Source organism: Octopus bimaculoides, chromosome 19 (genome assembly GCF_046866305.1).
Source record: "Octopus bimaculoides isolate indiv1 chromosome 19, ASM4686630v1, whole genome shotgun sequence".
NCBI classification, from domain to species: Eukaryota; Metazoa; Mollusca; class Cephalopoda; order Octopoda; family Octopodidae; genus Octopus; species Octopus bimaculoides.
Window position 1 is genome coordinate 5,406,850 of NC_142946.1, and position 12,043 is coordinate 5,418,892.

At 38.3% G+C, this 12,043-nt stretch overlaps 1 protein-coding gene across 1 annotated transcript in view; it reads right to left on the reverse strand.

Annotated features, from left to right (window-relative positions):
• Nucleotides 1–12,043, reverse strand: part of LOC106881045 (phospholipid-transporting ATPase IF) — a 94,575-nt gene that overhangs the window by 28,411 nt on the left and 54,121 nt on the right. Inside the window, exons 7-16 of the mRNA XM_089366543.1 lie at nucleotides 10,844–11,063; nucleotides 10,083–10,164; nucleotides 8,977–9,115; nucleotides 8,370–8,451; nucleotides 6,590–6,709; nucleotides 4,494–4,651; nucleotides 3,476–3,645; nucleotides 2,955–3,097; nucleotides 2,441–2,544; nucleotides 1,401–1,514 (exon numbers count right to left, since the gene is read on the reverse strand). Coding sequence (XP_089222669.1) covers nucleotides 1,401–1,514; nucleotides 2,441–2,544; nucleotides 2,955–3,097; nucleotides 3,476–3,645; nucleotides 4,494–4,651; nucleotides 6,590–6,709; nucleotides 8,370–8,451; nucleotides 8,977–9,115; nucleotides 10,083–10,164; nucleotides 10,844–11,063 — 1,332 coding nt within the window. The remainder of the gene's footprint in view (nucleotides 1–1,400; nucleotides 1,515–2,440; nucleotides 2,545–2,954; nucleotides 3,098–3,475; nucleotides 3,646–4,493; nucleotides 4,652–6,589; nucleotides 6,710–8,369; nucleotides 8,452–8,976; nucleotides 9,116–10,082; nucleotides 10,165–10,843; nucleotides 11,064–12,043) is intronic.

Below are 12,043 nucleotides of genomic sequence, written 5' to 3' on the forward strand. Positions count from 1 at the left end.
ATATTGTGCGTTTCAAGACTGGCTGATTGATACATTCTGGAAATAAAGTAGCAAGTGGTGAAGTGGTAGAGTTGTTAGAGTCTTGGATGGAATACCTTGCAGTATTTGTTCTAACTTTCTGCGCTATGAGTTCAAATCCTGCTGCGGTCAGCTTTGCCTTTCATTCTTTTGTGGGGGCTCAGTGAAAAAGCAAAGGATCAGTTCAGGACAGTTTTTAGCATTCTGAGCCCTTGGGTGGCACGTAAATCAGTTACCAAGTTTAACATCACCACCATCGCCTCATCCTTGAGTTCACTCTGTTGCAAGCATCCATATCAAATCTTTAGTGCGAGGGTACCCACCTCTCTTCCTTCCACGTATATACATATATATGTGTGTGTATATATATATATATATATATATATATATATATACACACACACACACATATATATTTATACACACACACACATATGTATGTATATATAGATAAGAAAAGAAATGGAGCAACAATCAACAATTAGATGTTGATCATTGGTATAAAATGGCCATAGTTTAATTGTAGCAAAAGTAATATTTACAGCTGTTTCAGTTTGTTATTTTTGAGGTAAATTTGCATTTATCTTGTTCCATGTAACAAACATCATCAGAATGATTTAGAGTTTATCAGAGGAATATTGACAGGAAAAAAGGAAAAAGTTTGTTAAGTCTTTAGGCTTACATTTTTGTGTCCTTTAAAGGTTGCACGTGTGTGTACATTTCTTCAATTACATGAACGGAGCTCCATAGCAAGGCCTATACATAGTTGGGTAATACAACAGTAGTGACTACAGATACATTTATCCCTTAGATGGTTGCATAACCACTAACTCAATTTTCTATAAGCATATATATATATATATATATGTGGAGGTACAATGGCCCAGTAGTTAGGGCAGCTGACTCGCGGTCGGAGGATCGCAGTTTTGATTCCCAGACCGGGCGTTGTGTGTGTTTATTGAATGAAAACACTTAAAGCTCCACAAGGCTCCAGCAGGGGGTGGTGGCAACCCCTGTTGTAATCTTTCGCCCCAACTTTCTCTCACTCTTTCTTCCTGTTTTTTCAGTAAAGCTGCGATGGACTGGCATCCCATCCAGCTGGGGGGAACACATACGCCATAGAAACCGGGCCCATGAGCCTGGCTAGGCTTTAAAAAGGGTGCATAAATAAAATATATATATATCTTTATATATATATGTGTGTGTGTGTATGTGTATATGATGTCATTTGTATATACATATTGATAGCATATGTATTCATATGTATTGATTGCATTTGGAGATCAAACTCATTGAAGCATGTAAATACTGAAGAATTTGTCATTCCCAAAGGTGAAGTCTAATGTTTTCTAAAGAATTATTATCTCAGAAGACATAATTACCATTTCTTCACGGTTCTTCAAATCTTTTTTTGCTTCTGCAAGCTTTTGCTTGTATATCGTGTATTCTTCTTGCGTGAGTTTTTTCCTAGCAATTACCAAAGTACGTAGACCGAGCTAAAACAGATGGATAACACAAACATTAAAGATGAAGGAATGTGATTGGGGTTGCGTTTAAAATGAAGGCTAAAGGCAAACAGTTAATGGGCTGGAAGCCAACTGGAAACAATGTTTCCTGGGGCTAAATAACAGTAGCATTCTTCCTTTTCCTGGGACTGCCATGACATCGCCTTACTGGCACTTGTGCCGGTGGCATGTGAACAAAACATTGGACTGCCGCCTGTGCAGGTGGCACGTAAAAAAACACCATTTGAGCATGTCCGTTGCCATCACCACCAGACTGGCCCTCGTGCCAGTGGCACATAAAAATCACCCACTACACTCTTGGAGTGGTTGGCATTAGGAAGGGCATCCAGCTGTAGAAACTCTGCCAGATCAGATTAGAGTCTGGTGTAATAATAGCAATAATAATAACATTGAAAAACACCTTAGGAATGAGAACTCAGGTTCAAAATTCCCCCAAGACACCTGATGAAGGCTGGAGGGTATATTAGCCGAAACGTTGTGTTAACAACAGACAAGATGAGGACAAATATCCGTCAAATGTAAATAATGTAAAAAAGGGCCCCTTATACACGTTAAAATACGGTATATGTGTGGGTGTGTGTATATATATATATATATGTATATATATTTACATACATGTACATATGGTGGCTTCTGTGATTTTTCTGTCAACCAAGTTCCACTCACATGGCATCAGTCAATCCAAGACTATGCAAAAAGACATGGCGCTAAAAATGCTGTGTAGTGAGTAAGAGGTGGGGATTTCTGTATGTGTGAGGGGAGAGGAGTCAACTTATGGTTGGATGGCCATGGCTGTAGTGTCACTGAGCATAGTTTGGCTCATTCAAAATCGATCTGTTGACTAAACAACAACAACAACAACTATATTTCCAGGTAAATATATAATATTATCTTACCTTGGCATAGTAGTTTATTTGCTGGGAAATTAAACATTTGTGGCCGCTTACAATTCTATCCATTATGGAACATTCTGCACCCTTGCAGAGGAGGTAGATTTCATCTGCAAAAAACACATACACAGACATTATATACATGTACACACACACACACATATATATACATATATATATATAGTAATACCCCACTTTACGAGGATCTGCTTTATGAGACCCCGGGTTTATGAGTTTTTACGAGTTTTATTTTCTGTTTATGAGTTTTTGCTGTACAAGCATTTTTCCAGGAACGAATTAACTCACATATCAAGGCATTACTGTATATATGCGCATATGTCTATATATATATATATATATATATATATATATATATGTGTGTGTATATATATATATATATATATATATATATATATATATAAGTCAATGAACTTGATAGAAATAAAGAATTAAGTAAGAAATACTACAAAAATAATCATCCTACAAAAAACAAGTAAAAAGTGGGGCAAGCCCTTCTTACTGTTTTCGTTTTTCACGACAACACTCATCCTCTTTCTGTCAGAATCAAAGTCAAAGCAATCGAGCAAGGTGTATCGTATCATCTGTCCTTGATATGACACCTGAAGTCTGGATTCATAAGTGCCATGGAACACTACCTCGTACCTAAACAAATACAAAAAAAAGTGCAAAGTAGAATCATTTTCATTTTTACTGGCAGAGTCTGGGGAAAAAATGGAAAATACCCATAATCTTTGCAGACCTTCTGAGATTGGTAAGGTTCATGGTTCCCTGGACATCGGCACACTAAAGTTTCAACATCTAGCAACTGATTTCAAGGAAGCCCATAAGATTATCCATCATCTTTCCAACATCAACTTTGGCCCTCTTTTTGAATTTAAAATCTGTACCACCCATGGTCTTGCTTCTAAGAAAAAAACAGTTCAGCACCCATGACCTCTGGAAACATTTTGGGTATTAGTAGTAGGGGTGGGTAACATAAGTGATGTTGACCAAGGAGGTCATCACAAGAACACAACTTACTTTCTGCAAGCATCAAGGAATGCTTTCTCATCGGGAGACGATGCCTGGTAGCTGTATTCAATGCCTGAAACACTGTAATGTCTTCCTGTGGCGATGGACTTGAATTTGGAATAATCCACTCGGACGGTGTGACACAATGCCAGCACTTCAAAGAAATCTTGAACTTCTTGCTGCAGAAAGGGAAAAGAAAAACAAAATGAATTGTGGAAAAAACATCAAAGATATATTTTGATGAAGGACAGCTGTTGGGCTTTATACATTTTCCTTGATATACATACATACAAACATATATATATATACATACATATATACATATATAAACAAACATACATACATACACACCTATGCACACAGATACATATATACACATGCATATTTATATATGTACACACACACACACATATTTGCAAAAATGAATAGAAATGGCTTTTCTGATAATTTTGTCTCTTTAATAATTAGCATGGAAGGCAGATGTTAAATGATGATGAGGATAATGATGATGTATATATGTATGCACACATACATGAGGGTGATAAATTGAATATTAATTTAATTAACATCGGTAGAACTGTAAGCACGTCAAATTTTAAGAAGACGATTCGGGTATAGTTCTGCAAATTATAATTGAATTTAGAACGATTGTACTGATGAACCACAGACGTTTTTACGTAAGTAAAAAAGTTGATGGGGAAACCGGTACACGATTAATTCTTTATTTTGTATATGTTTTCATTTCCGTCTTGCCTGCTTATGTTCTGGTGTCTGCTGAATTTTTTCTGGAGAACATTGTTTTTCTTTGTGGTTGTGTCGTTGATGACCTCTTTCTAGCATATCGGATGTCCACTTAGTGGTCATCCCTTCTTATACGCATGTATGCACACGCATGTATGTGTGTATGTGTGCTTGCGTACTCTAGTCCTAACACCACATGATGGCTGCACATGGGCATTATTCATACACAAACAACATTGCTCATCTCCAATGCAAACATTAAATATGAAACCATAGAAATACTCACGTTGAGGACCTTTACAGGTTCTGGATCGACCTCATGTACTTCTGGTTTTTCACACAGTTGGTCCTTAAAGTCTATGTAACACCTGTCTCCAATGATGCACTGTTGGAACTTCATGGAATTTTGTGTTAACGTACCAGTTTTGTCGGTGAACAAGTATTCTACCTGCACACAATAATACAAACATTGATAGGTGAATAACAGCATTGTAGTTTGCTTGCAGCATTGTAATATGAAAGAAGGTGAAAAGAGAGAAAATAGAGAGCTTCTGACAATGTGGAAAGTTTAATAATACCTTGCACCTGAAATATAAAGGTTTTGTTAAACTTTGTCAGGAGCTGTCTATTTTCTCTCTTTTTACCTTATTGATTGGTGAGATTGAGTTGTTGTAAGATCATAGCATTTTGCGTTAATGTATCAGTTTCGTTGGTGAACAAGTTTTCTTTGCACACAAGATCAAAACATTTTATGTTAACACGTCAGTTTTGCTGGTGAAAAACTATTCTAGCAACACATCGAAACAAACATCAATACTCTTTTACTTGTTTCAGTCATTTGACTGTGGCCATGCTGGAGCACCGCCTTTAGTCGAGCAAATCGACCCCAGGACTTAATCTTTGTAAGCTTAGTACTTATTCTCTCAGTCTCTCTTTTGCCGAACCGCTAAGTTACGGGGACGTAAACACACCAGCATTGGTTGTCAAGCGATGTTGGGGACACACACACAGACACACATACATACATACATATATATATATATATATATATATATACGACGAGTTTCTTTCAGTTTCCGTCTACCAAATCCACTCAGAGGGCTTTGGTCAACCCGAGGCTATAGTAGAAGACACTTGCCCAAGGTGCCACACAGTGGGACTGAACCCGGAACCATGTGGTTGGTAAGAAAGCTACTTACCACACACCCACTCCTAATATCATCAATAGATGAGATTAAGTTGCTAAACAACCATCAAACATTGCATTTTCTATGATTTTGTAACATTCATGCCTTTCCCAAACGAAAATATTAACAGCTTAAATGAAATACAAGAGGTATTGAAACCATGTTAGTCTCGGCTTGTTGGAAGCTCACCGTTTGCTTCCCCTTGTTTGATCATTCGCTAGTTTGATAGTTTATGGAGGACTCTGGTTAAGACATTAAATTGCAGTCAGAGGTGAGGGTCCAGTCTGGGAGTTCAGGAGATTTAGGGAGTTTGAAGTTACCCCTTAGTCACCACAACTTCCAAGTCCTTTCTGGTGCAGGGCGGTATTACCTGTCAAGGACCTCAATTATGGGTCAGATAGCAGAAGATGGCCCCCAATGATTAAAGCATGCAGAGGAGGGCTTGGGTCCTGTACATGAATCACACAGGCCCGCTGGTGTGAGAGTATGCCTTGATGTCACGTGAACCATTTCCTTTGCACATCTGTCCTTGTCTTTTGTTTTGCTTGTTTTTTTTGTAAATTCCAACTATATATATATATATATATATATATATATATATATATATTTGTATATAAGTTTATGTATATATTAATATTATCTCAGTTTTAAAAAAACCTTTGATAATGTAAATATGTTAATAGTTACCAGAGGTAGCAAAATTACACTAGAAACCAAGATATCACAGCCGTTTTACAGGTAGAGATACCAAGTTAAAGTGATACATTTTGAGAAGATATGAATAATAATAATAAATGGAGCAAAAAGCATATAAATAAAAGTTCCTTTAATTCCTACACATGTTTCAAAATATATGAGAGCCCTTCTACAAAGAAGTAAGAACTGCTGGAATTCCACATATATTCATCTTCAGGGAATCAACATATAAAAGCAAGACAAATACGAAATGATGAGGTAACTTACGAGCTAAGATGTTACATGGTATATTTGTATATACATACATAAATATATAAGAGTGACAAAAGGAAAGATGTGTGTAACAGGAGTGTGCCAATGTAGAAGTGACATGAGGCACAGAACCTCAAGAAGAGGCCAATGTAAAAGCGGAACCAAAAAAAAGGCACCATGTGAAGAGTCAGTATGTGTCTGTGGATCAGAAATCAGCGTTAAGGTTGGTGGAATACACGAATGGTACCTACTTGTCCTAATTCTTCGTTGAGATCAGATGTGTTGGGTTTGGCAGCAATATTTCGGTCTTCATCATACATCGATAAATCCCAGGCAAAGAACTTTGATCCAATAAACTTCTGTACTTCTGGAACACAAAGATTAACCGAAAATTTTAGAACTGAATTGAATTATGGAAAAGAATTGGGTAGAGGGTTGAGATGAGACAGCAGTGTAACATTCAAAGATGCAGGAAAGATATTGGTTGATATTGTTGTTGCTGTTGTTGTTGTTGTTTTGCTCCTGGTCAACTAAGGTCAAGGTAGACCTATGGTTAAAAAATATTCTGGCTACAATCATCCTGTCTTCTCTTTTATGTAAAGAATTAAATGAAGGTGAACAGTGTGACATTTAGAGATACAGGTAAAAGATAAAGGCAAAGTTACTCGCAAGGGCTGGTTTCCTGGTTACATGGTGCATAAATTCCCCACCTGGATGGGATGCTGGTCAGTCACAGGGTAACTCACTTTTGCCAGCTGAGTGGACTGGAGCAATGTGAAATGAAATGTCTTGCTCAAGAACACATGTTATCCAGCCCAGGGATCGAAACCACAATCTTATGATCATGAGTCCAACACCCTAACCATTAAGCCACACGCCTTCAATCTCAGAGACACAAAATTGGTACTGGTTTCAAATTTTGGCACAAGGCCAGCAATTTCGAGATCGGAAGTGGGGAGTAAATTGATTTTACTGACCCTGAAGGGATGAAAGGCAAAGTCACCCTTGGTGGAATTTGAACTCAGAATGAAAAGACGGACAAAACACCACTAAGCATTTTCCCTGCTGTGCTAACGATTCTGCCAGCTCCCCACCTTACAGGAAAGATATTGGCTGATGTTGTTGCCTAGCTCCAGCTGAGGCAGATCTATGATCATGAACATTACGACCATGACCACCCAGCCTGTCTGTTGAATGCTTGCAACAGAATGGACCCTGTTGAAGATGCCTGTGGTGCTAGTTGTTAGTGCTAAAGCAGGCCACATGTTAAGTGCACCACCCAGGTAGGCCAAAGCAAGATTGAAACCTTCCTAACCTTTAGACTGTAACCTTTCATCCTCTGTCACAAGATCCCTTCCTTCAATGCCCCCTCTCGTCTAAAAAATTCCTTGTCTTGTAAATAACTTGGTGACCCTCCCAGTGCTGGATTGCCATGTTAAAAAGCACCCAATCCACACTGTGTAGTGGTTGACATTTGGAAGGACACCCAGCTGTAAAAAAAGCCATGCCAAAACTGACCCCACCTGAGCTGGTGCCACGTAAAAAGCACTTGGTCCACTCTGCTGGGTGGTTGGCATTAAGAAGGGCATCCAACCATAAAAACCTTTCCAAAACAGACACAAGAGTAAAGGTGCAGTCTTCTACCTGGCTAGCTCCTGTCAAACCGTCCAACCCATGCCAGCATGGAAGGCAGATGTTAAACGATGATGATGATGATGATGATGATGATGAATTTTACACACATGCGCCTGCATGCACACACACAAACACCAACATGGAGCAGTCACAAAGCACCACATTTACTCATGCATAAGTTGCACTATTTTATATTTGATTTTAATTGAAGAAAAAACCCCCCAAAAACTGGGGTGTGACTTGTGCACAGGGTAAAGGTAAAACTACAAAAAGGGGTAAAATTTCATACCAAGATTTAAGCACCAAATTAAGGGTTCCACTTATACTTGAGTAAATAGGGAGCTTCTAAGTTCTACTAAAGCTCAGGTGAGAAAACTTGTGATGATACAAACCTATAGTTACATAGAGAGAGATAGGAATGGTGTAATTTAGGATGACCAGAAATGCCAGGAAGTCTTCAACCACTTTTGATGTCTGGAATATAACAAAAACAAACAAAATAATAATGATAATAATAATAATAATAATAATAATAATAATAATAATAATAATAATAATGGGAATGACAGCGAAACGAGCTGATTACTACCTAGCTCAGATACCAGGAAACCCCAAGATGGCTGAAGTTCAAAAGATAGTGCTCATGGGAACTGCCCATATCCTACGTAAAATACTGTCTATGTGATCTCAAATTTTAAAACAAACACATAATTTTCTTATGGTTTCCTAAACATTCTCTAGAACAAAACTGTACAAATCCAAATATATGGTACCCTAGGCATAACACCTACATGAACTTCTAACTTGTTGTCTCTTGAGGTCTCTGGGTGAGACTTGGATCCAACTTGTACAAATGCAAAACAAAAGTCAAACATAAAATAATAATAATAATAATAATGGTTTTAAATTTTGCCACAAGGTCAGATATTTTGGGGAAAGAGAGAAAGAGAGTGAGAGTAGGAGAGAGAGAGAGGGTGAGAAAGAGAGAAAGCAACTTACAGTGATAGGTGCATGAGCATCGACATACCAGTGAGATGTCTTATCCATTTTCTTTGCAAACCAATAATGCAATCCTGTGCAGACACCAACCTCAGCAATCAACAGACACAGAAAAAACTTCAGATAAACATTCATCGTCCTATAAAAGAGAGAGAGAGTCTCACAGTTATTCTTCTTCCTCTTCCTGTGGAAGCAGAGGAATGCTGTTGCCAAATGTAAAGCCCTGGGTAGGTACACATGTGTCGCTGTGGGGTGAAGAAGTGAAGAAGACTATATAGAAAAATGATCTGCTCGTTTATCCCCTGTTTTGTGTAAATACATTGAAAAAAATAAAGGTGCATACAATTTTTGACTCTCCCTCATGTATATACATATATATATCATCATCATCATCGTTTAACGTCCGCTTTCCATGCTAGCATGGGTTGGACAATTTGACTGAGGACTGGTGAAACCGGATGGCAACACCAGGCTCCAATCTGATTTGGCAGAGTTTCTACAGCTGGATGCCCTTCCTAACGCCAACCACTCAGAGAGTGTAGTGGGTGCTTTTACGTGTCACCCGCACGAAGGCCAGTCAGGCGGTACTGGCAACGGCCACGCTCAAAATGGTGTATTTTATGTGCCACTCGCACAAGAGCCAGTCCAGGGGCACTGGCAATGATCTCGCTCGAAAATCCTACGAAGGCCAGTCAGGCGGTATATCCAAGAGGTTAGAGGTTGTGAATCCAACCGGCTAAGGGATAATACCTATCCAATATACTGCTGGTAGAATACCCAATTATTAATACACAAGTGTTTTTTCATTGCATGACAATTACATTACCAAGTGTAATAAATGGTTGAGGGTAAAGAATTATTTTACCATTAATCTATAGAGCAATAAGGAAATGGAGGGGATTAATAGGTGGTATTCATCAACTTATAGACATTATATTATGTCAGTTTATTTATTTACTAAAAGGACAATTATAACAATATACATACATGTATAACATATGCTTTACATATATAATATAATCCCAACGCACAAATTTCAAGGACCTTGAGTCACTCTGTTGTTTGTGCTAAATTTTAATTAATTACAAATAACAAATGTTACGTACCTTTCAACTACAGAAACTTTGGCGCTCTTGAATTTGGAATTAAGTGCCATTTTGGTTTCTTGGCCTGTGTACACAGCACAACCTTCAATAAAAGATTGGAGTTTAGAACTTAACTAAAATGTTCGACCATATTTTATTGGTTTGTTTTGTGGGATTTTGGTATTGGACTCTGGCCCAGGTGGAGCACACACACACACACTACACTCAGAGACAAGTAAAGAAAGAATAAAAGCTGACACCATAGTACATCTCCATACGTCTCACATAGAGGCACCCTCAATAGCTAAAGTATGTTGCCAGTGAAAACTATACAAGAACTGCCCCATACCTTCCTAAGGACATGGGACATCTCAGTTTCAACACAACTAATTGGTTGCGACAATGAGGGTTCCATTTGATCTGATTAATGGGGCAGCTTGCTTGCGAAATTAACGTGCAAGTGGCTGAGTACTCCACAGATATGTGCACTCTTAATGTAGTTCTCAGGGAGATTCGGTATGACACAGAATGTGACAAGACTGGCCCTTTGAAATACAAGTTACTCCTCACTTTTGCAAGCTGAGCAAACTGGAGCAATGTGAAATAAAGTGTTTTGCTCAAGGGCACAATGCTTGCTGGGGATTGAACTCACGTCCTTAGCATCATGAGCCAAATACTATAACCACTAAGCCACGTGACTTCACACAACTGATAGGATATTCACCGACCAATTCTTCATAGTCTAAACAACTTCTTGCAATGAGATATAAGTGTTTCCTTACCATAGATATATGGCGTATTACGAAGTCTGGCCCCTCTTAGAAGTAGGTTCTGTGACCCCAAAGGGATCTCAGTTTCTTCGTTTTCGTTTTCTTTGAGGCTGAGGTACCCAACAAAGTTGTACAATTCCACCAGAGGTTGTTTGCAGGTAATGGTTGCATTCAAGTCCTTCAGTTGATCTACAGTTTGGTAGCTTTTGGTTTCAGTAGCAGAGGTGAAAGTCTGTGAAAGAGAGAAAGTTAGAGGAATTATTTAGAATATAAAAGCCTAACAAACAAGGATTTGGGATTCCTGGTGCCCTGTCTCCATCATTATGCATCTTCTCTCACCCCCAACATCTTACCCCTATTTTTCATCTCTCTGCTCTTCTATGCTACTGTTGCTCTCCTCTACTTCTTCCTTATTATGGCACTGCCACCTATCACCCCCTCCCCCTCCAACTCAGTGCCAGCCTAGTGTTGGTGTAGCTGTCTTCAATGTTCTGCCGGGTGAAGAAGTTGGAGACTCAAAGAAATGTCTACGTCTGCCGATGACTACATAAAAATCTTAAAAACAATTAACACACACCTGTGACCAGGTCACACTCACTTGCAAGTGACGGCAATGGCTTTAAAAAATGCTTTTTTTTGTGTTTTTATAACTATCTCCTTTAAATTATAATGCTTAGTGTTTCTATTATTGTCCAGAATTTAATACTAAAACAGAAAAGTTTTAACAGAAGCTCCAAAAAGTAACAAGCAACATGTTTCATTTCAATTTTATCACTGGCTGAATTAGCCTTTTAAATTAATTTTAATGCTGGATTTAATTAACATACTAATTTAGTTTTATCACTGGCAGAATAATTCCAAATAAAATAAACTTCACTTGCTGTGACCCATACTAATTGGTATTTTTGTTTCAAAGACTGCTTTATTGCCAGACATGTCGCAGCCAAGATAACAGACGTTACTTTGGGGTTTATTTTTGTTTTGGTTTCATTGATGTTTAGACCCAATTTTTCAGGTACTGTTTCAAAACTTTTCTGTTGCCATAGAGCTTAAAACTGCTGCATCACAAACTAGCAGAATTGTTAGAGGATTGGACAGAATGTCTTGTGCTGTATGTCTTGACTCCTTCTGATCTGAGTTCAAATCCTGCTTAGGCTAACTCTGCTTTTTATCCTTTCAGGATCGATACATAAGTACTAGAGCAGGATGGTG